Source organism: Geospiza fortis, unplaced genomic scaffold (assembly GCF_000277835.1).
Source record: "Geospiza fortis unplaced genomic scaffold, GeoFor_1.0 scaffold112, whole genome shotgun sequence".
NCBI classification, from domain to species: domain Eukaryota; kingdom Metazoa; phylum Chordata; class Aves; order Passeriformes; family Thraupidae; genus Geospiza; species Geospiza fortis.
Genome location: NW_005054298.1, coordinates 17,303,896 through 17,326,300, shown reverse-complemented (window position 1 = coordinate 17,326,300; position 22,405 = coordinate 17,303,896). Strand labels below are relative to the sequence as shown.

The 22,405-nt window shown below is 37.2% G+C and overlaps 1 protein-coding gene across 1 annotated transcript in view; it reads left to right on the top strand.

The window, feature by feature from the left end:
• The window catches only part of STK39 (serine/threonine kinase 39), a 76,197-nt gene that overhangs the window by 33,742 nt on the left and 20,050 nt on the right, over positions 1–22,405 (top strand). The window contains exons 13-15 of the mRNA XM_031058223.1: positions 9,833–9,955; positions 10,084–10,116; positions 12,076–12,143. Of these exons, the coding sequence (XP_030914083.1) occupies positions 9,833–9,955; positions 10,084–10,116; positions 12,076–12,143 (224 nt within the window). The remainder of the gene's footprint in view (positions 1–9,832; positions 9,956–10,083; positions 10,117–12,075; positions 12,144–22,405) is intronic.

The following is a 22,405-nucleotide window of genomic DNA, read 5'->3' as shown; positions in this document are numbered from 1 at the left end:
GAAAAATATTATATCCCAGATTCCTTGGACAGCTATAACAGCATGATTGCACCTCAGCAAGACATACATGTGCAGTCCTTCCTTGCTTCAGGAATGGATTTAATCTGATAGATATATCTCACCAGTGATGTATGTTAGTACAGCTGGACTCCAGCTGAATTGCAAAGCAGAGAGCAACATGAACCTGAAATCAGATGGTTAATATAATGGTATATTAACTTTACAGTATAAGAAAATCTTATTTAAATAATATTGACGTATAAAAGGAAGGGGACATGGGTTATACTGGAACACTTTTTCTGGAAGGCAGTAGCTGAACTATAAATTAGTGGAACTGTATTTATATGGTTGACTATCACTAAAAAAAAAAAAGGAGAAATTGCCACTCATACCATGTCAGCTATTTTTTATTTTCAAGAAGTTGTTGGAAGGGAAACTTAATAAAAACACTTCTTCCAAGTGTCCAAATGTAAATTTGACAGCAATTCAAATAATGAGAAAGCAGTGCCTGCATTAGTGCGTTGTAGAATTGGAAAGTGTTTTAAGGGGCAGACACATGTAGTTGCACCAGCTTTGTTTTAATATTTCATATAAAGGAAGAAGACAGCTTAGTGTTTTTGCCATGCTGTAGTTGTGCCATTAGATGCAAGGAACTTCATGCACTATATGAGTTTGTCCATATTTTCTTTCATAGGGTGCTTTACCATCTGTTTGTGAGGTTGGATTTTGTGCCTTTTCAAATGGATCGAATTGTTACCTAAAGAAGTGAGCTTTGAAACAAAGTATGGCTTAGTTGAGTGCGTTTGTACTTCAAATAGCCATATGCATATCTGAAATAACTTGGATTACTTATTATGGCAGAGTTTAAAAGCTTGTACATGATTCATCTTAGTTGTTGAAAAGTAGCCCTGTTCCCTACTGGAAGGCGTGTTCCAGTCCATGGGCCATCATGGTTCCACTTCAGAATTCATTTTTGCAGCAAGTGCCTGTCTTTTGTGTGACTGCACTGATCTGCTCCTTAGCTAATGTTGTGTTCGTGACCTCTTGACTTGTTCAAAAACGTCTTGAACATGGACTGACAGAGGGTTGGTGTCTATTGAAAGCTTTTCTGATTAGAGCAGTAGCTCTAAGTATTTGGCATTTATCGAAGCTGTTGAAACTTGCGGAACTGGAGGAGGATTTTCTTAGAAGTGCTGTTGAAGGAGTCATGATTAAAGAATCAAGACAGGATAAAGGAAGTCTGGGTGTGTATGGTGCTGGTGGTATTCTTTGATCAGGGATTAAGCCTTGTAAATAAGCAGAAGATAATCCTGTTTTATTACCCTGTTTTGTAAGGATTTGGTTTTCTGTTGCTGAAAATGTGCAGCAAGGTGCTGGTTTTACCTGTTTACCGTCTGAGAAATTAAACCTCAAACATTTCACTCGCATGTCATCCAATACCAGATTGCTTCTCTTGGATTTGGAATGGCTCCCTAAGTGAAAGTGTCTCAATGGACTTAGTTTTTATTTAATAAATTTCCCAGTTTATAGGCAAAATCAATATTGTGTCAATGCAGGCAGCATCAGCTGGCTAGCTTGGGTCGCCTTACTGTCATGGGATTTCCTTTCTGGAAGAGACAGCCTTTCTGCCTGTTTTTGTTCATAAAGGTAACAAGGAGTTTTGGCAGGATGTGGAAGTGTGTAATACTTGTGATTTTGTATATTTTTGGGAAGTTTGTCAGGAAAGTCACGCAGGTACAAATAGGATTCTCTAAAAGCCAGGTGGCTCAGAAGCAGCATTCCCACCTGTTACCATTTGCTTGAAGGCTGATGGAATAGGTATGTGAGAAGTTTTGCTTGTATATGGAGAAATTAAATATTTAGCCCTCATAGTTTAAAAAGAAAAAAAAAAAGAGGGGAAAATTAAAAAGAAAAAGAGCCCAGGCTCAAGAATCTGAAGAAAGTTGTAAATATATTTTCCTGGTTAGACCCTGTAAAGCTTTTACAAGTACAGTAGCAAAAAAAATTGTGTGTCATTTGTTTTGACACTCCTTTCCCCCCTGCACTTGTGCTTGATACTGGTGATATTCTTGGAAGTTCCTGGGGTGAGCTGCAAGGGAACAACAAGTGACAAGGATGTCCTTGAGATGGTGTTACCCAGTAATACTATAGGGGACTTAATTTAGCTGAAAAGTGCTCTTGTCTCAAGGAGTTAAAAGTATGTCTGTAGCTGAAAACTTCAAGGTTTTAACCAGAACAAGTAGATTAAGGCCAGCAGAGCAGAAAGAAGGTCTGGATCAGTAGTTCTGTTTAGCTCTGAGAAACAGCTCCTCGAGAAGGTTATTCAAACAGTGTAGCTGCAGCTAAAGGTAAAGTCAGGCAGTAAGGGAGGAGAAAAGGAGATTCGGGGATGCACATGCCAGCAGTGTGGGATTTCCTGGCAGCAGAGGGCAGCCACATCCAGTGCTGTGCTGCTGGCAGGACCCATCCTTCCTGAGCTGAGTCTCCACTCACAGGCTGTGAGTCTCACTCCAGCTTTGCGATTTTAAACGGTGTAGGCTGGTAGAATGCATGCTGCTCCTTGATATCTGACTAAAACAGAAACATTGGGGGGTTTAGAAAATAGGATTTTATAAAAATTGCAGAACTGTATTAATTATTTTCATGTTAATTTATGACTTATTTTGAAGAACTACACTCAAGTTTAAATTTGATCACCTTAATATTTGAGAGAGACCTTGAATAAATTCAGGTCTCTTTAAAATCTGCATGGGATGCAGAATGTGTATTACAGTAATTTCTCTTATGTACATAAGCAATTGGAAACCTTGGAGAAAATAGTAAAAGGTAAAAATTAGAATTTCACCTTGAAATGGTACTTTCAAGACCCTGAGTTTGAAAGTAATTGAAAGTCGTAGTAATTTCTTATTTGAATTCTATAGTAATATACTGTTTTCCTAAATATTCTTTACTGTGTCTCTAATGCTGACAGTGCAACCCACCTTATAATGAGTTTTTTACTACTGAATAATGAAAGCTCTATATAAGGCTATATTTTTCTTTCTTTTCACCTCTGGTTATTTTAAGAAAGTAAACTGCTTGGATGGTAGAAAAGCATGGTGGAATTGAAAAATGATGATTATCAGGGTGGCTCTAGCGATCCCTCTAGCGGAATGTCTTCTAGTAGCGATTCACCGTCATGATGTGCATTCATCTGAGCAGCCAGGAAAGAAAACTCTCAAGATCTGCATCTGTCTTCATCATCTTTCAGAATACTGAACTACTTCACCAATTTGCTGTATCTTTGATTTGCTTTCTTTGATTCTTGCCAGGTACCCTTGGCCTTGGCACCTTAATTAGATTGGAAGGGTGGAGAGAAGCAGGCAGGGAAAAGAAAGAGGATAGAAGAGAGCTTCACTCTGCATGTGTGAATTAGCCATCAGGTCATGCCTGTCAGCCATTTGGGATTCCTTATGTTCAAGGCAGAGTGACACTTTTGTGGAACAATGTATCTCCTCTGCACAATTAATTGAAAACATCCTCCTGAGCGCAGGTACATGTTCATGCCTGAAAGAACTATTGTTAAAATGTGAGTGAAAGAGTTATTTGCAGCTAATAACATTCAGTAATGAACTTTACATAGTGGAACTAATAAATGGAGAAATAATGTCTGAAAAGCAAAAATCATACTGAATTACTAAATTTCACATTTCCCATGTGACTGGAATTTCAGCAAAACTTCAGTTTCTCAAAGCAAAATCAGATTCCAATTTTGGACTCAGGCTGAAAGCAGAGATAATAAGTATGTTGCAGTATTTAGGTAAAACCTCATGTTTAAGGAGAGCAGAATTAGGAGTTCAGGGAATACCTGCACTTGTTTACAAGATGTTTTGGTAACAAAATAGTGTCTTACTTTGAGCCACTACATTTTGCTGTCTCTAAGCAGCATTATCCCAGCAATAGAATTGGTGAAGAGTGGAAAGGAGGAGGGTGTTGGACAAAGAATCCCCCAGAGCTGGGGGGGGGGAAGGACTTGTACACTGATTCACTGCTACTTTTCTCATCATTTCCTCTAGAGGTGCAGGAATGTGCTCCCTCATCCTGTCTCTCTTCAGCTAGTAATGGCTTTGTTTTCCTCTTACTGACAGCTGCACTGCATTCCATTTCTAAATTGAGAGCCTAGGTAAGATTTCATGGCAGTCTTCTCAACTGATGGCCATGCCCTTGGGTGTCACACTCGTCATCATGTAACCATGATACTGTTTGGCTTATAAAAACAAACCAGTTCCATAAATATTTAAAGCAAATGTCTTTTTTTTTAACAGAGATCTGGTTTTGTTGACTTCTGCTGTTATCCCTTAAAAAGGGTGCTCTTCCAGGTCCAATAGAAAGCTGAAGAAATCCTGTTCAATGCAGAATTATCAGTCTCCTGTATTCAGTATTCTTTCATGAAGAAAGATATAATGATCCTTGTATTTCTTGACTTTAAGTTGCCAGTGTAATTGATTTCTCTGGGAGAGAGTATTCCAATAGTTTCTGCGTATGACTATGAAACACTGCAAATTCTAACTTTTTTTCCAAGTAGGAGAAAAACATAAGACTAAGGTTTTTTTCCATGATGATATTTGCAGCATTCAGACTGGTTTAAGAGAAGGGGACATTAACACCAAATTACTATATCTTATCACTTTTTGAGTTCTACAAAGCAGATTGCCAGAGTGTTTTTGTACAAAAGTAGTGGTACATCCCATTAATAATGATAGCCTACATAAATTGTGGTGAGAAAAACCAAGGGTTTGAATTGCATAAAACATATTCAGGCTTGCAGAAGTTTTGTGGCTTCCATCAGAATAAAAATAAGAGTTCACAATAGAATGAATTCAGAGGAGTTAAAGAATAGCCAGCAGTCAAGTTGTTAGGATGTTCACATGACCCGTGAGACTGGGTTGGATGGGGGACTAGCTTCTCCTGAGGTACTGCTTCAGCTCTTCAACAAAGGAAGCAAAGGATGATGTGAACATGTGGGAATTCATGTGCTGTCTTGGACCTCAGGGTTTTGTGGTTTTGGTTTTTTTGTTGTTGTTTTTTTTGCAAAAATGTGATTACAGTGTAGGTGTTTTTATGCAAAAAGAAGAGTGTTCTTTGACTTTAATATATATTGTAGAAAGTGACTTCTTGCCATTAACCTCAGGAGCTAAGCTGTGCTTAAAGCTGTAACTGTTTTAAGCAAAACACTTGCACTGTAATTGAATGCACAATGATAGGCTGATTTTCTTTGTTGCATTGAAATAAAAAATAAGTGCATGGGGTGGAGATGAAAATTTGATTTTTTGTCTTTGGAAACATTCGGGAAAGGTTTGCAAGATGGTGAAAGGTAAAAATTATAAAATCTGTTTGCTCTATAAGCTTAAGCTGTGTATGGAAGGAATTGGTCTAGGGATTTCTTTTGAGAGAAAAAGACACAGAGCAAAGTGTGGTGCTAAACCCAAAACTATCGAGTAATGTCCTATTCCTCATCACTGTTCTTTCCATAAAAAAACTAGCATGGAACTGGTTTTATAGATACTTCTCGTGAAGAGATGTACGAGAAGTGAAGCTCTTGAAACTTGAGATTAAAAAAAAAAAAGGAGAGGAACAATTGCTATGCAAAAACTCTCTCCTTATCAATTACCAAGTAAATATTCATACTTTGAAGTGTATATTTTTTCTATAAGATCTGCTGGGTTCTGTGTAGCAGTGGGAGTCCAGTCTCCTGTAGGAACCAGTGTGACATGAAGGTATGCATCATCAGTTGACTGGTCTTTCTTTTTTTCTGCCTGAAAATCAAATTTAGGCTCTTATGAGGACTGCAGAAAATGAAAAAGGTGAAGTTTTTAAATAATCACCTTGTCATTACTGCTCTCTGGGGTATGTGGGATTTGGTGTATCTTCACTACTGTACTAGCATATGTAGCTGTGGTAAAATAAAAGACAATTTTGTCTCCAGGTGCAGTATTTCTGGAAGGATATGTGTTGGAAAATTAAAAATAAAAAAGTATAGTTTGCCCTCTGTAGAGATACACAAATGCAAAAACTGGACAACAGCACTGACTGTTCTCTAGTTAGAAATTAATAGGAAGCAGTGTCAGGGTTCCACAAAGACTTTTACAGATGTGCTTTAAATGTGTGGAATCTACACATCTGCTACTCTCCAGGAATTCAGGAACAAATTAAATTTGGGTTTTCTGCTACGTGTATATGGAGGGTGGCAAGGCATCTTCCATGATACTCAATACTAATGCTTAGTAGTGCCATCAGTTTTACACAAATACATCTTACTTCCCATGCTTTCAGGTCACCATAGTATTTCTGTGGAACAAAGTTTAAAAATGCTGGTTTAAATCTCTCCGGGACTCCATTGCAAATATTTGGTTGCCAGAGCTTCAATAGGAATACCTTAAATATTTCAGATAGTGGGAAAATCAATGTTAGTAGTTCAGTCATCTTCCTGCATAAGGAGGAAAAATACAGTAGATGCATAATGTTGCTCTTACTGACAGACTGGATTTGTAATGTAGTCTAAGATCATGTATTGTACCATGTATGAAATGCAGTAATGCTTTATGTGTATGCACTGGTATCCCACAGTGTATGCTATTTATTTATTTATTTATTAACTTTTTGATACTGAAATAAAATAATCTGTAAGTGGGCCCAGTTCTTTTCTGTTTTGAGCAGTTGTGAATAAGGATGTAGAAAATGTGTTCAGAAAGTGTTCATTCCCTTTGCTGTCACTTTGCAAAAATAAACTTGCAAAGAGATTGCAGCAGCTAAAGAATCAGTAATGAATAATAGATTCTTCTTTCCCCAGTCTCTAACATCTACATATAGCGAGCACATCGTGCCTTGAAGGAAACAACTTATGTTTTGCTTCTCTACATTGTAGCCTTCTTTTCATCAAGCCTTGGGAAATGTGGCAGCTTCTGCATTCTGCTGATGAAGTTCTCTCTCTGTCAGGCTGATTAGGCCTGACCTTCACTGGGTGGGATTTACAGTTGCCCTGTTCATCTGTTAACACACATTCTCCGGGAAAGCTTGTGCACAGTGTAATTGGCAGGCAATGTTGAATTATCTGTATCCTACTTTAAAAAGATGGGGACGAAGAGTTCTGTCAGCAGCTTAATTTATATTAAATCTTTGTGACTGTGTTGAATTCTGCAATAAGCTTTAACCAAGAACAACATATACAACAATACTACTACTAATATAATGCTTAATATTCTGTGGTGGTCGTGGTTTTTTTCATGCACTGATTTGTCCAACATTCTCTGCTTTAACTGATGTTCATAATGTCTTTCTTCCACAGCTGTGGTAATGTTGGCAGTCACTTATTAAGCTTTTCCTCCTAGAAACAGCTTTTGGTTGTACATTACAATGTTCTGAACTGCTTTTGTATTGGCTGTACTTGAACTGCCAGTCATTCAAAGTAATTTTTATTCTCTGTGTCTTCCGACTTATGTGAAAAATGTTTTCTAATATGCGTTAATTTGTCTCATAAAACTGAACTTTCATTGTTTTCTTTATTAGCGAAAGTTATGGTTCAGTTTAGTTCCTATTTGGAAGGATCATTTAGATTTTTAATCAGTAAAATACAAGTCAGGATTGACCATGTTTTAATTTGTTTTCCTTTCCCTCTAAAATACTTCCTGAGATATACAATTCTAGCATAAGGAATTATCAATGTTATATATTTTGACTGAAGCTGATGGGGAAATTACATTTGTATGGCTACTGCGTGCAATGTAACCAACTTACTTCTTATTTTTGTAGATACACAAGAAGTTTGTTTAGGTTCTGTGTTCCGTCCTGGATTTGCTATGTGCCCTTGTATATAAACAGCTTCCTTTTTTTGCTGCTTTATTTCTCTCTGTAAAATGGAAGACCTGTAGCAGGGTATCAGGAGAAATATATAGAATATTCTCAATTGCCTTAATGCTGTCATTATTGGAGTGAAATGCAAGCATGCTGCCTGTGGTATCAGTCTGCTACTAGTATCTCAAATGATAGCCAGAACAGAAATTTAATATGTTATATAAATTATGTATATTTCCATCCAATATCTGATACTAGAGTGAGATGTTTACGATGAACAAAGAGACAACTTATTTGCAACTCGTGCTCTTTCCTTCACCTAGGTAGGGTATGTGCCCTCCATATGTGACCGATTCTTAGTGGCTTTAACTAGAACTGAGTGATCAAAGCCAGGCTTGTTAGTCTAAAAATTGTGCAAATTAGTTCACCAAGTGTTGCAAGTGTTAAGCACACACACCAATTAAAAAATGTTCTAGACAACAATTTCACATTTCTGAAAGTTGAAAAGGTTGGGTACTTTGCTCTAGCTGAAATTGTAATTTCTTTCCTGTGAACATGTGTGTTGGTGGGAATCAGTCTGATTGAAACAGAGTACCACTAAACTTGTTTTCCTGCTTCAGAAACCTCTCAAGAGAATAATTTAATTTAACATGATATTTTGCTTTGTACTTGGGCCATTTGTTTATTTTTTATTAAAAGGCAGTCTATTTAAAAAATTGAAATGTGCTCCTCTCTGCAAATGATGCAAGCATCATTAAGCCCCATTAAAATAATTCTGTTTAGAATAAGTCTTCAAAACAGCTGAAAATGGAAGCAGCAGCAGAAGATACTCATTAGTACATGATGCAGTGTTTGAATGTATCTGTAAACCAATATATCCTACTGTGCTGGAAAAGCATGGTTTGAGTTGTGGATGATGTCCTCTGCTAGGTTTGTGTAGAGCCATTTGGAAGATGCCTGTGCTGTTGAACAAAAGCCTACCTCAGTCTCCTTGAAGGATAATAAATTACATCCACAAGCAGCAGGCAAATTGCCTGCTAGATTAGCTTGTGTCTGTGCTGATCCCTGATGCTGTAGACAGTAAGAGCCCACTGACTGAGCCTGGGCTGATTGCAGCTGGGGAAAGAATTGCTGTGCTACTGCTTGCTTTGGTGTCTGTCTGCTCCTCCCTCCCAAACACAAATGAGCTGCTTCTACCAAGCTTGGAGGTAACTAGGCTAAAATTGATCCAGTAGGAACTTGGTATGGGAAAGAGGGAAAATTGGGCAGAATTTGTCCATCAAGAGATGGAGTAGGGTATTCCCTCAGTGTCCTCCATAGGTTTCCCTTCTTCTCAGTTACAAATGAGGACAAAATATGGAGAAACTGAGTAGGGCACTCTAATTCAGTTGTACAGGGAAGAAATGTAAGGGAGGAATACCAATACAGAAATAGTGTAGGTGCTCAGCTCTCTGTGAAAATCTGCTTTGGAAAAATTGTATTAATGCCTGAATCACAGTTTCCTTGGAGGCTCATGGTCTCAGACTTGAAGTGGTCTAAACTGTTTTCGTGTCATGCATCTTGCTGTTATGGTCCCTGATGGGATTTAGAAGCAGCTGGAATTTGTCCCATGCTGCATCTCTCTGCACTTTATGGCTTGCAGCAAACCATAGGGCATTTAGAGCAGGGTTAATACCAGTTTAGTCTTTCTTTTAAGTTTCATTATGCTGAAAAACACTGTAGTTTTTCTAGTCAGATTTTTATATTTAGGTTTTTTCCCCTGTTTTGTGTTTTCCATCACTGCCACCAACCAACAGAATGTAGAACCAAGTTGATCACCGCTCATATAATGCAAGGCATCGAAAGGAGGCTTAAGGAGGTCAGATATTGTTAGAATATGTTAGTGGCTCCTGCAGCAAATTAATGAGAGCAGACAGAATAAAAATTGCAAATAATTTCTGATTAACCAGAACGCCATTAAAGACTAAAGATGTCTGTGTAATAGTAAACAATATTTTGGTAGGTCAGACGAGTGCCAGGTTCCAGTGGCCACCTCCATAAAACAGAAGATGGGGACTGGGAATGGAGTGATGATGAAATGGATGAGAAGAGTGAGGAAGGCAAAGCTGCTATTTCTCAGGAAAAGGTATTTTGTGTTTGTGCCAAGACATTTATACTCTGAAAGACATTCTGTCTTTATGTTAATTGTTAGTATTTCTGGATCTTTGTTGCATAAAGCTGCATAGCTCATGTCTCACTGCATTTGTTTTCCAGTCACGAAGACTGAAGGAGGAGGAGAATGCAGAGGTAAAAATGTCTTTCTCAATTTATATTTCTTCCAAGCATTTGAGTAAAGAGTTTTCTTTTTCATGTCTGCTGTTAAAAATGTGAATTGAGGTGGGAGTATTCTGCAGCCTTGTATGGCAAGTGCTTGTGAGGATAGAGCTGTTATGCCATTATGCCTGTAACAATGGACTTCAGCACACAGTGGATAAGATGGATAGGAATTTAAAAGTCATGTTATGTTTGTGCCCAGGAGAATTCATGAAGATAGGTAATTTGGCTTTTTTTAATGAATCTTTGTAACTAGAGCACACTAATTGCTGTCTGTACGGGTAATGAAGGCTGCGTTGGAGTAGCTAGAACATCTCCAAATAATTTTTTCTTCTTAGTATCTATATTATGACATGTAGCTTATAATTAAAATATTTCCTTCCATACACAATAAAATAGTTCAGTACTGAAGCGTATTAGATTAACTCAGAAGAATAAAATGCCATATAGAATTTCATGGCCCTGTGCTAAGTGTGGGAAGCATCACTGCTATGATCAATTGTTTAATAGAATTATGGCTTACAGACTAAATGATCTTTAAAAATGTCTGTTCCTTGGGTGGGTGACCCTTGCCACTTCACCTGCAATTTTAGATTCTCTGATTTTCACTGGTGTCAGAGAAATCTTCTGAAAGACTAGCAACTTCCTGTCAGATTTAGTCCTGTTAGCTCCTGTGATGACCCCCGTGTCTCCATTGCAGACCTAATTTACACAGCTCTTCAGCATCTCAGATACTTTATGTAAGCAGGGTACAAAAATAGGACTTTCACCACACAGTCTTACTGTCTTAAATGTTGAGAGTTCTACTACTTATGACCTGGTTTATTCAGGTAACTCATAATTTTAAAAAGTTGCTTAGCTTATGGAAGAGAAAAAAAAACTCTGCTTGAAGTGTTCTGTTGATTTTTGTTTCCTGAAATGCTCTAGAAGATGACTTGGAACTAAGACTAATGCATCTTGTCACTGTTGGTGTGTGCCTCTTGGGTCTTTGGGATCCACATTCCTATATACTGGCATAACATGTCTGTTGAAGATGCAGAAATAATAGCAGCTTATATGAATGGAAGGAATTTAATTGAAGCAGAAGAAACACCGCTCTCATTTTAGTGATTGTGAAAAAGAATTTTCCAAAAATTCAATAATGTTTGCTGAAATACACAGATAATAAAATACAGATCTTGTGTAACTTTTTTTAAAAGCGGCTTTGATATGGAAATTGTTAAAAAAAAAGTCAAATGAAATTTGTGATGCAAGTCTTTATTTTGGGAGGGCTTCTGAACCCTTTGTAACTTCTGAACAGGCTGTTCTGTGACTGGTGAAAATATGCCAAGTTGGGTATGAAATCATAGTAGGGTAGAGGAGCCTGGTGCCTTCTGTATGTAGGATACACTTTTGCTTGAGACTTCATACAGATTTTAGTTGAGAGCTGGGAGCATATCACAGTGTGAGGGAGGAGTGATAAGGTGAAAGATATCAGTGTTCCTGATTTTTCTCTGCTGAAGACATCCTCTGAGCTTGATACCTGCTTTGATGTGCTGCTAGTTCCTTGCATATGGGTAGATGTAAGACTTCCTTAACAACCAAAACTGTTACACAAAAATAATGCGAGTAGCAGTTTGGAATTCTTACTGTGTGCATATTATTCAATAGGTAATTGTTGCTTTGGTGCAAGGTGGATTATAAGCTCCTACATTCAGTGCTTTAATGCAGGCCTTATTTATTACTTGTTTCTCTGTAATTGAAATATGAGAGTTTTACTGGTATCAGCTATATTATAGGCTATATTCAGGCTGTGTACTGAAAGTGTTTAAAGTTAGAGAATGTGTTAAATATTCTGTGCTAACTTCAAACTGTTAGCACGGAAAGTTTTTTGTGATTTTTGTTTTTCCCTTTGGCATCCTTTACAAGACTTTTTGCTTTTTTCTCTAATAGTCTCAGCCTGCTGTTAGTGAGGAATACAGTGAAGTTCCATGTGCAGTGAATCTTGTCTTAAGATTAAGGTAAAAGATTCTTCTATTTATTTAGCTGTATTATCTTGATTTCCCTCATTACTTTCATAATATTAACATAAAATCAGTGCTGAAGTGTATAATCTCCCAGTATGACCAGTATGAATAGTGTTTCTGTGACTAATTGCTGTCTTTTAATTGCTTACTGAAATAGTGTAGAATGAAAAGCAGAATATGAATGTGTCTTCAGGCTAAGTGTACCCTTCATTAAGTATTTTCTTTCTTTTTTCCTTATAATGCAGAATCACAGTGAGAAGTATTTAATGAGTTTCTTTCACACTTCAGCAGTCAGCCTCTGACAGAAATAAACCATATCTGTATTACAAGTTGCCTACTCAAAATGTTTTTCATTGGCAAGTTTGATCAGCCACTGTGGAGAAGAGATGAGTATTTTAGAAAATGGATACAAATATGTTGTCTGACTTAAATTTTTACTTAGTTGAAATTAGTCAGATTACCTTTAATTAAAATTAGTTTATAACTAAGGTTTGAATTGCTTAATTATGCAGTCTAGTTCTTGGATAAAACTATTTCTTCATATGAAACTTTGATAGCTTTTTATGTGTATGATAGCTTTTTAAATGTTTTTTCTTAAAAAGCTTATTACCACTCACTTTAAAACTTGCTTACATCCAGTTTGTGTTGACAGGATATCTATGTGAGGTTGTAAATTCCTAATTATTGCTATGGAGAAAAGTTAAGTGTTACTGTTTTTTATGCTAACAAAAAGATGAGAAGTCAGAAATAATTAGAAAATTACAACCAGTATGTTAGAAACAAATAGCAGATTTATGCATAACAAATACCTTTAAAACAGTAGCATCAAAAATTGTTAGTGTCCTGGTTCCACTGTTTGTGATCAGGAAAAAACCAATTACACAGAATGAGTGCCAAATTTCAAAATCTATTTTCTTCCCTTTGACTACTTTTCTAGTGGCAGCTGCAAAAAAATTTGCATGGCTGCCAAAGGTTGTGCACAAAAGAGAGGATTAATGAATTTTATTGTGGGGATAGGAAAGACTTAGAGATTATTTGGAATCATTTTAGTTGTCCAATTTACATAACTGCCCAGTTATGCTATCAATATTCTTTTTCATCTCTCTGCTGGCAGGTAGATGAAACCATTTACAAACAGACCAATTTGTACTGCTTTGTGGATGTACCAGTGACGTGCTTTGGTTATCTATAAATTATCATGAAACCCAGAGAGTGATTAGCTTCTTACCCAGTTGTTTGCAGTGTTGGCACATTCAGAGGGCAAACATTTTAGACCTGCAAGTATAGTGAAGCATCAGGAATTATGCTTTCAACTTTCTGCAGCTTTTAAGCCACAAGTGAAGGAGGACTGATCCTGGGAGACTTCAGTTTCCAAGCTCTTACTTGCACGATGAACTTCTGTTCTTTTTAGGGATCCTCTTTAATTCATGGCTGGAAAAAAATTCCCTCTCCCTACCTTCCCAAAAAGCAAGTCTGTAGTAATGATGCTGATTTCTTATATTTATGAATGTATAGGTGATTACTGGTAGAGAGGGAAGAAACAAGAATTTCTGTTTTAGGAATCAGAATGTTTCCATTAAACCAAAAAAACAGTCTTGAAAAGCAGATATGCTCTTGGGCCTGGGAACACTGTTGGCAGCGTTGAGGAAACCAAAAATCTGATGTGTAATTTTGCAGGGTTTTGTTAATTTAACTTTGCTGCTTTTGAGGGAAGAATGCTGTGTAGTGCAAACCTCTGTCCCATGTGAGCTCTGGTTGTGTCTGGTCTCAGTGATAGTAGGGGGGCAGAGTTACAAATCTTGGCACAGACTTTGCTTCTGCTAGAAGCCTTAGCACGTGACTAGTGTCAGAGCTAGCACATGAGCAGGGTGTGTGTGTGTGTTTGGGGGCACTGTAGGGGTGTGGGCTGCACTAAGTAGCACACTTTTCTTTTGTTTGGCACTTTATGAAGGGCTGATTTGACCGTGAGGGCTACAAGCTTGCCTATATCTCTGCCCAGCAGAATAGATTCAGAGACAGTATTTAGAATTTCTGTGTATTTGCTAATTTAAAGGCAGGAATTATTTTGCTTATGGAACATACACCAAAGCTCAGGCAGCCACTGGCTGACTATAGATATTGTCTTTAGCAAGGTACCTTTGGTAGCACTTGAGTTGTGCTTCCTGTTCACTGTTGAGACTTTGTCATGGAAGGTGATGCGCACACTTAGAGCTTTTTGAGCAGAAACAACTTAGTATGAGGCTTGGGAGTGTGGACCATAAGGTTTAAAGAGTAGTGCCTGGGGATTTGGGACAGGGCAAAGGATGAAGAGATGGGTAACCTTGAAAAGGAACAAGAGGTGGGTGGGAAGAAAGTGCTCCTGCTTTTTTCTTTTTTCCTCTTCTACAGGGAGGCTACACTACGACACCCACATACACAGCATTTTATATGTTAGCTTGCATTTTTTTTTCCTAGCAGTATGTTCCAGAACAAGGTTAATAGTACCCATAAAAATTAAAAATTGCTTTCATGAAGGAGGAATTCTGGCAGAAGAATCAATGCATTTAAGTAATTCTTTACCTGGATGGTCAGGTTCTATTATTTTTTCCCTGTCACAGCAGGGTTGGACTCATTCAGTAATTCAGTAGGGTGTGCTAAATTAACACCATCCTCTGTTTACTGCAAATGCCTTGTTGTGGATCAGAAACACAACTCACAGTCTAAAATAATCTTTGAAGAATCCCATGGTCCTCTTTATACAAATGGTGCTATTTAACTCCCTTACTCAAGAAAAGGGAAAACCATCCAGACTAACTGATTTATCTGTCTTTACCTTGTATTTAATACCTTTCTGTTTTCATAGTTTTCTCAGTGCGAGCTAACTTGTCAAAAAATTCTCTACTGTCAGGGTTACTTCAATGGCTGGAGACAGCAATTTCCAATTTTCTTTTCTATCTTTTGCAGTATTGTGTCTTGGAGTACATTGCCCCAAAAGGGAAATTATCAGCAGGCTGTTTTAGGTAATTCCCTGCAAAGCTCTTGAAAGGCTCTAGTATTAAATGCTTAATATGGGCCATTAGTGTTTTAAAGCTCTAATGTAGTTAAGAGACCGTGCTTGAATTTTGCAGTGAGCTGAAAATACTGGTTCTCGCTGGCTGGATCTGTTACCACAGTGTGTAACTCTGACCCAGCCTGAGCAATTGCCACTTTGAAATGCCAATGCTTCTGTATCCTCACCCTCAAGAGGAAGTGGTATTTGAGAGTAGGGAGGAATGAAATCTGTGATCCAAATTTGTTTCCAGTAAGGCTGTGAACACCACGTGTCTCAGCATCAGACCCTGGCAGGAACTCTGCAGAGAGAGGCCAAGGCAGTTGTCTGTGATTGAGTCCTCCAACAGGACTGTTCACAGCACCAGGGAAAGGAAGTGGGGAGGAATTACCACCCTTGATTTGAAATTTCCAATCTAACCAAGCTGTTGCAGTTACAGATTTAGGAAGGTCACTATTAGAGGTTTTGACTACTTGGATTAATAACAGAGATATTTCATGTTAAATTAGGAGACTTGCTAATGGTTAATAGTTAACAATTGCAAATTATCTGAAGCAATCTAAGAGGGTTAAATTAGCTCCTATGACAGGGAGACAATTTATTGACAGTAATTTGGAATATCCCAGAATCTAATTTAATACAGTTCTTGCACACTAGATGAATTAAGCCTGTGGAAGAATAAAAGGGGCAAATGGAAATATTTTACTGGCAAATGAATTTTACTGGCCTGTGAATGTGGTAGTGTAGTACATTGGGCAGGGCTGAAACCATTTGAAATAATTTTTTGTCTGTTCCCACTTAGTGGTGTGGTTCTTCATCTTTCCACTGGTGGGGATGTTCTGCGACTGTGTTGGGTCCCTGTAAAGCAGCCAGCTTTCAGTTGGTTGGTTTGTGACTTCTGATATTTTTGAGGGGATGGCAACATTTTAAATGAACTTGATTTTATTTATTTTGTTTTGCCCCACATTTGTCATTGCTCTAGTGGGGCCAGTAAATGGTCACAAGAGGTGCACTGGGACACAGGTGTGACAAGAATTTAATATAGGAGCAGACTTTGCTGGTGAAGCTGATGGTACTGTAAAGAGTTTGGCAGGATAAACAGATGAAACCTTTGAAGAGTTTAAAACAAACCTTAGACTTTTTTCCATGCTTCCCACTCTTTTTGATAAGCTAGTCAGGATCCATGACTTTTAGATGGATGATATACAGATTGTAATTTTGGTGGCCAGGTGTCTTTCTGGTTTACCTAAAAGTCTCCTTTTGTTTGACAGTAATATACTGACAGGTGATCAGCACTGTAAAACTCTTGAGGCAGTGGGATTAAAAGGATGCAGACTTCAGACAGTTTTTGATTCAACATGATTAAAACTTTCTTTGATTTGGATAAAGTCAAAAGTTTCTCTGTGCCTTCCTCTCAAAGCCTGTTTTGTGCACTGGGGAATTACAAGGTTCTATTTAAAAACTCCGTATACCTATAGAAGTTTTTGTAAGTCTTGTGTCTTAATTTCATAAATAAAATCATTTTTCTAGAGCTCTATTCTGAAACACTCCCAGCCTCTTGGCAATGATTGGCCTTTCATGCTTTCTGATTTAAGGAACTGGCATTTTGCTTCAAGTGTTGTGGCTATTTTTCAATGCCGTACTTTAAGAATTTATCACTGGAATAACAGGTTATAATCCCTCTTCTTGTGCACCAGGCATGCAGAAGCATACAAAGCAAGGCTTTGTTTGCTTAATCTCTAAGTTGCTCTGGTATTTCTTATCAGTCAGGCAGATGGTGTATCACTTCAGTCATGCAGCTAATACAGGTTTGACTTCCTTAAAGTGTGTACTGATCATTAATATTTGGTATCAAAACATACAGAGATACACTCAGAGTGGATAAGTTAAATTACAGGCAAATTCAGAAAGACAACTATGACCACAACACACTGTAATGTTTAACAAAGTGATCAAATTATGTGCATGTTGTCCTCTCTGAATACTTCCAGGTGATTTTTTTTAAACATTACTGATGTTCTCTGTACTTAATTCTAGTTCCTTCTAGGAAAAAGTCCATTTTAGATCACTTCTGGTTTCTACCAAGCATTAAGATTTTACCACATTAATAAATTCTAAGCATAATTGTGTATGCCCTTCCTTGTATTTCAAGTACTTGTAATAAACTGATGCTTTTCAGAAGTTAAATCTTTACCACTGCTCTTAAAAAAACTTCTGTGCTACTTCAGAGTAATTTCAGAGGAAAAAAACCTCATGATCAATATTGCCATCTCTGCTGCAAAAAAACTTGATAGCTTTTTGCTGAAGTTATTCCCACTGCTGATGTATGAGAGCAGGTAGGAAGTGTGAATTTCAAAAAAGATGATGCAAGTGAATACTGCTTTTCACTGCCTGTGCAGTGAAATGAGTCACTGATAACTGAGGCAAAAAATATTGTTTCAGAATTTGCTGCTTGACTTAGCTGGAAATGAACATAGCAAGTCAAAAAATTGAAGGGCTTTCAATGTTCTTCTGATTTAGCTTCTGGCATCAGCAACTGCAGAAATAGAGAAGCAGCATATTTGGATATAGATATATTTAAAATGTCTCTAGTTCTAACACTTCTTTGTCATAATATGTAGACTTGGGGCTGTAAACCAGTGGATTGAGAGAAAGGACTTAACGTTTATATGTCACTTCTAAAATGTATCAGTTTTCTTGTGTTTTTTCTGTCACACATTTTCAAGGTTTCACTATCATATCCCATCCATTTCTAATAGATGGAAAGCACTCTAGTTTCTTTTGAGTCTTAAGCAATTTGGACCTATCAGCTATGGATAGAAGTGTTGTAAAGACCCCTTTCTGAGGGAGGAGCTATCAGCTGCCCTGGAGCCTTGGACAGTGTTCCTAGCTGATCTGATTGTGTGACCATAACAATTCCCTTGGTGGCTGATTTTTTAATGTGCACTTGCCTTTTCTGTATGGTAAGTGGCATAAAGACAGTAAATCTTTAACAGGTAACTGCTGCTGTGTTATTCCAACAGCTTATCAGCCAAATTACAATGTTTCATTTTGGCATTATGTTTTCCACTCTTGAAAGCATCATTTGGCTGTGCATTGCTGTTAGTTTTGCTGCTACCTCTTGATGTGTACTGATTAACAAGTGTTTGCATCATCTGAGGGATCTGCTCTTTACCCAAGATCATGTGATGATTAAATAGCAGTGGCATTTTTTTGTGTTAAACTGTTGAGTCCTATAACTTGATAGTGAAACATCATTTATTAAATGTATTTCCTTCTTCCAGTAATATCTATAGAGGGAGCAAAGTTGTAAACTCATAGAGTTTTTCCAGAACCACTGAGGTAAATGGTAAGGTTTTGATGAACTTAAAATAATTATTTGGGACCACATTTTATTAATACAGAGATATTTTAGTCCCATTCTTCTTGGTGGGAATCTAGAAGCAGAAGAAAATTCAAAGATCTCTTTTGCTCTTACCAAAAATTAGCAGCGATGCCTTTTCATTTAATTTACAATTGACCTGAAGTAATTAAAAGTAAGTAGAGCAGAGCCATCTCCACAGTGCTGAACAGGCATGATCTGCTCTTTATAATATGGTAATTTGTAATGGAGGAGCCTGGGTATTGATTAGTAAATGACAGCTGAGCATCAAAGTGTTAGAAATAAAGGGGTTTACACAAGCATGTGGTGAATCCTCAGGAGACTAATGCTTCTTTACAAATGCTCTGTTCTGTTGTGTTTATATAATCCCACAGGAGCCTTCGTGATCTGTTTCACAAAATTACATTAATAAACATAAATTCCTCTTATTCCTGCTTTGGTTCATCTGTGTGCATAGTATCATGACTTCAGAAATGAAGAAAGTGAGGGCAGGAGCCGGAGAAAAGTGAACTGTGGTTTCTGTTGAGGTAGGAGAGGATTCTCACTTGCTCTGCCCTAGATTAATAGTTAAATTCCACAGCTGAAGCATAAGAAAATTCTAAGGCAGAGAACATAAATGTATAGAGGATTGAGATTGGGTAAACCTTAAATATGGGATGATTTAATTTATTTACTTGTTTATTCCAATATTTTATTCCCTTGTCCTCTTTATAATATTGAAAGTAAAGTGCCAGTTTGTATTTCACTGTTGTCTGTATATTAACTATGTTCTGGAAATAAAGTTGAAATAAAGTTTTAATTAATCAAAACTGAGATAATAAACAGGTACTATGGATCATCAGTGCAGGTATTTAATACTTAAAATTCTGCTTTTCATAAAAAAATACAACACCTGTGAAATAAGCTACCAGTGTGAAAACAAGGCTACATAGACTTCATGGGGGAACGGTGTTTATCCTGGGCTTTCTGCCTTAAGCAGCTGAAAGACAAAAATGGGTGACACTTTAATGAGAGAAGGCAGATGACCTTTTGAAATTTGAGTGACATTTGGTGAGGCCAAACATTTGTCTCTCCAGCATTTTTTCCAGCAAGAAGAAAAAATGCATGTAAAATTTCTTTTAAATAAACCTGCAAATCCCAGTCTTCTGTGCTTTTCCCCCTCAATTATATTTCTTGCATTGTATGCACTAAGATCTTGCCCTAGAGATGTAGAATGAAAATTGGATGAGTACCGCTCTAGGATGTATACCCACCTATCACTCTGATTACTCCACTTCATTTTGATATGAACTTCTGCTTTCTCTGCAGTCTAAATGAGCAAGTCATTTGAATTCTTCTGTGATTTTAATTACAGCAACAACTGCAGTGAGGTAGTGCAAATGCCAAGCTGCTCACTCTTGCTTCTTAGGCTATGCTGTCTTGTTTTTTCCATTCTAACTTTGCTTCCATGGTAGTTTCAATGTCGTTCAAATTTTAGATGGTAGGAACATCTGTGGGTCTGAAATTTTGTACAAGTGAGATAATTTTTTTTTCTATTTTTTTTTTCACATGTGTTTTTTGTTAAAGCACACTGACTTGGCCAGTGTCATTAGTCCCTAATGATGGGGGAGCTTCTGTCCTGGTGGGAATAGGGCTTATTAGGAATATGAGGAGGGGAAAAACTGACTGGTGAAGGGTGCCATGTGGCACCATTGTTATGGTGCTTTCATAATAAAGTTTCTGCAGTTTTGGTTAAAGATGAGCTTATTTCTGTTTCTAGGAAAGAATACATATTCTGCATTCTGCTGTTGTCTCTTCCAGTCATGAGTCAGCTGTGGTGTTCCCATTCTGTCAGTACCTGCATTCTTGGACGCTTAGATCCCTACATCAGTCTTTGGAAACCGAAATCACATGTGATGATTGAGTAGCTGTCTGAAAATTAGGCAAGCAATGCAGAGACAGAATGTGGATGTTCTTAGACACCTGCACACACACACTTCTTTTGGTTTACCTTGTCTGAGAAATTTTTTTCTTAAATTGGGAAGGAAGAATATACAGTTATTTAGCTATGGTAGGATGCATCTCATCCAGGAATACAGACTCTCCCTGAGGGCTGTATGGAAGATGCTGAAGCTTGTGTGAAATAGAAGCTGATGTTTTTGATAACTCTGCATAAGAAATGATGGATAAATTTGTGAGGGTAAAAAAGATGGCAAAATTGAAAGAAAATCGACTGCTTGATACATAATCAAAGTATTCCAGCATGTTTTAGTCCTAAAGTTTAATTCCAAGACATCTCATTTTCCTGAATTGCACTTACATGACAGACATTCTGTTTTTAAGGACAAAAGAAATAATGACATTTAATGTCTGTAATTTACAGTTGTATCATTACACAAACAATTTTCTATTTTAATTCAACAACGCACATCTTTTGTCAATCACGTGGAACAGAGATAATTGACTGTAGCAGGACTCATGCTATCATTAGGTAATTATTTGAAGGCTTCTTTAAATGCAAATGCTTGAAATCTCTCTCATGTCTTATGATTTTGTCAGTAGAACCATGTCAATCTGAATAGTTGCATAATTTGTTTATTCTCTAATCCTGATTTTGGTCAATATTATCATTGTTTTGCAAAGGACTTCCTTCAAAACAGAGTATCTTTCTTTTATATCCTAATGACAGGAATGTCAAAGTTTGTAGGTGAGGGGCTAAGTGGGTGGCCTTTGCGCTCTTTCAGCTTCCTTGAGGAAGCATTTTTCCCTTGAAATCAGATTTAGCAATCTTGGTGTGCACATCAGGTGGTTCTGATGAAAACAAAAAAACAATGAAGAGTTGCAGAACATGCTTTCACAAAGTGGGAAGTTTTAGATTCTGAAATTACTTTGCTGGTAAGATGGCTGCCAAAATGTCTTAGCATGGTATGCTTTAGTGTCACCCTTATCCAAAGCATTTGGAATTCTTCCTGTTGGAGGTCAGTGCATAAGGCAAATCAACTTGAAGTGAATAAAAATGCACAAAGTACTTAAAATTTACTGCTTTTTAAAAAGAGATGAGGGATGGGCTTGTTTTATCCATGATTATCAAGGTATATTAGTCTGTAATGGCACAGAGCTAGAAGCACATAAGAGGTTGTATAAGAGATGGTATAAAGGTCTGAGTTGGCATTTTAAAACAGAAATAACTTTTTCACAAATGCATTTGAGAAAATAGGAACCATTAAGAAATGATGGAGAAGATAAAATTATTAATCACAAAGATACTAAGTGCCTTTTTTCCAATCCTATTTCTATATAGCAGAAATCAAGTCTGTATGCTTCTGCATGATAAGAGTGTAATGGATGTAAGAAAAAAAAGGAACAAATGAAACACTGCTTGGAAACTCTGCCTACAAATAAATCAACAAATCCAAACAGTTTTCACCAAGGGAACTAGCAAACTAATTTGCAGTTACAGTGACATTAACTAGAACCAGAGAAGTGTCTAAAGGCTAGAAAAGAGCATGAGGTGCTTTTAGGGGAGAACTCAAGTGCATCTGCTATTTGGTGGATTATATATTGGAATACATAATTTATGGAAATCAATAAATGTCTGGCAGGTAATGGAACAATAAGCAAAAGCACTTACAGGCTTCTAAGAAATTAATCTTGCCAAACTTTCATTGTTTTTCTTTACTGAATAGCTGAATACCATTATAAAGAAAGCAGCAGTATCCGAAGTTCAAAATAGTTCAGAGTGTAAGAATTCTCAATAGCAAAGTTGGATTGCTGAATATGTATCAACCTTTAATGAATTTTCACCTTGACTAAAATAAACTAATTTGACTCCTTAACTTTTTATTTGGGATATTTTGGAATTTGGAG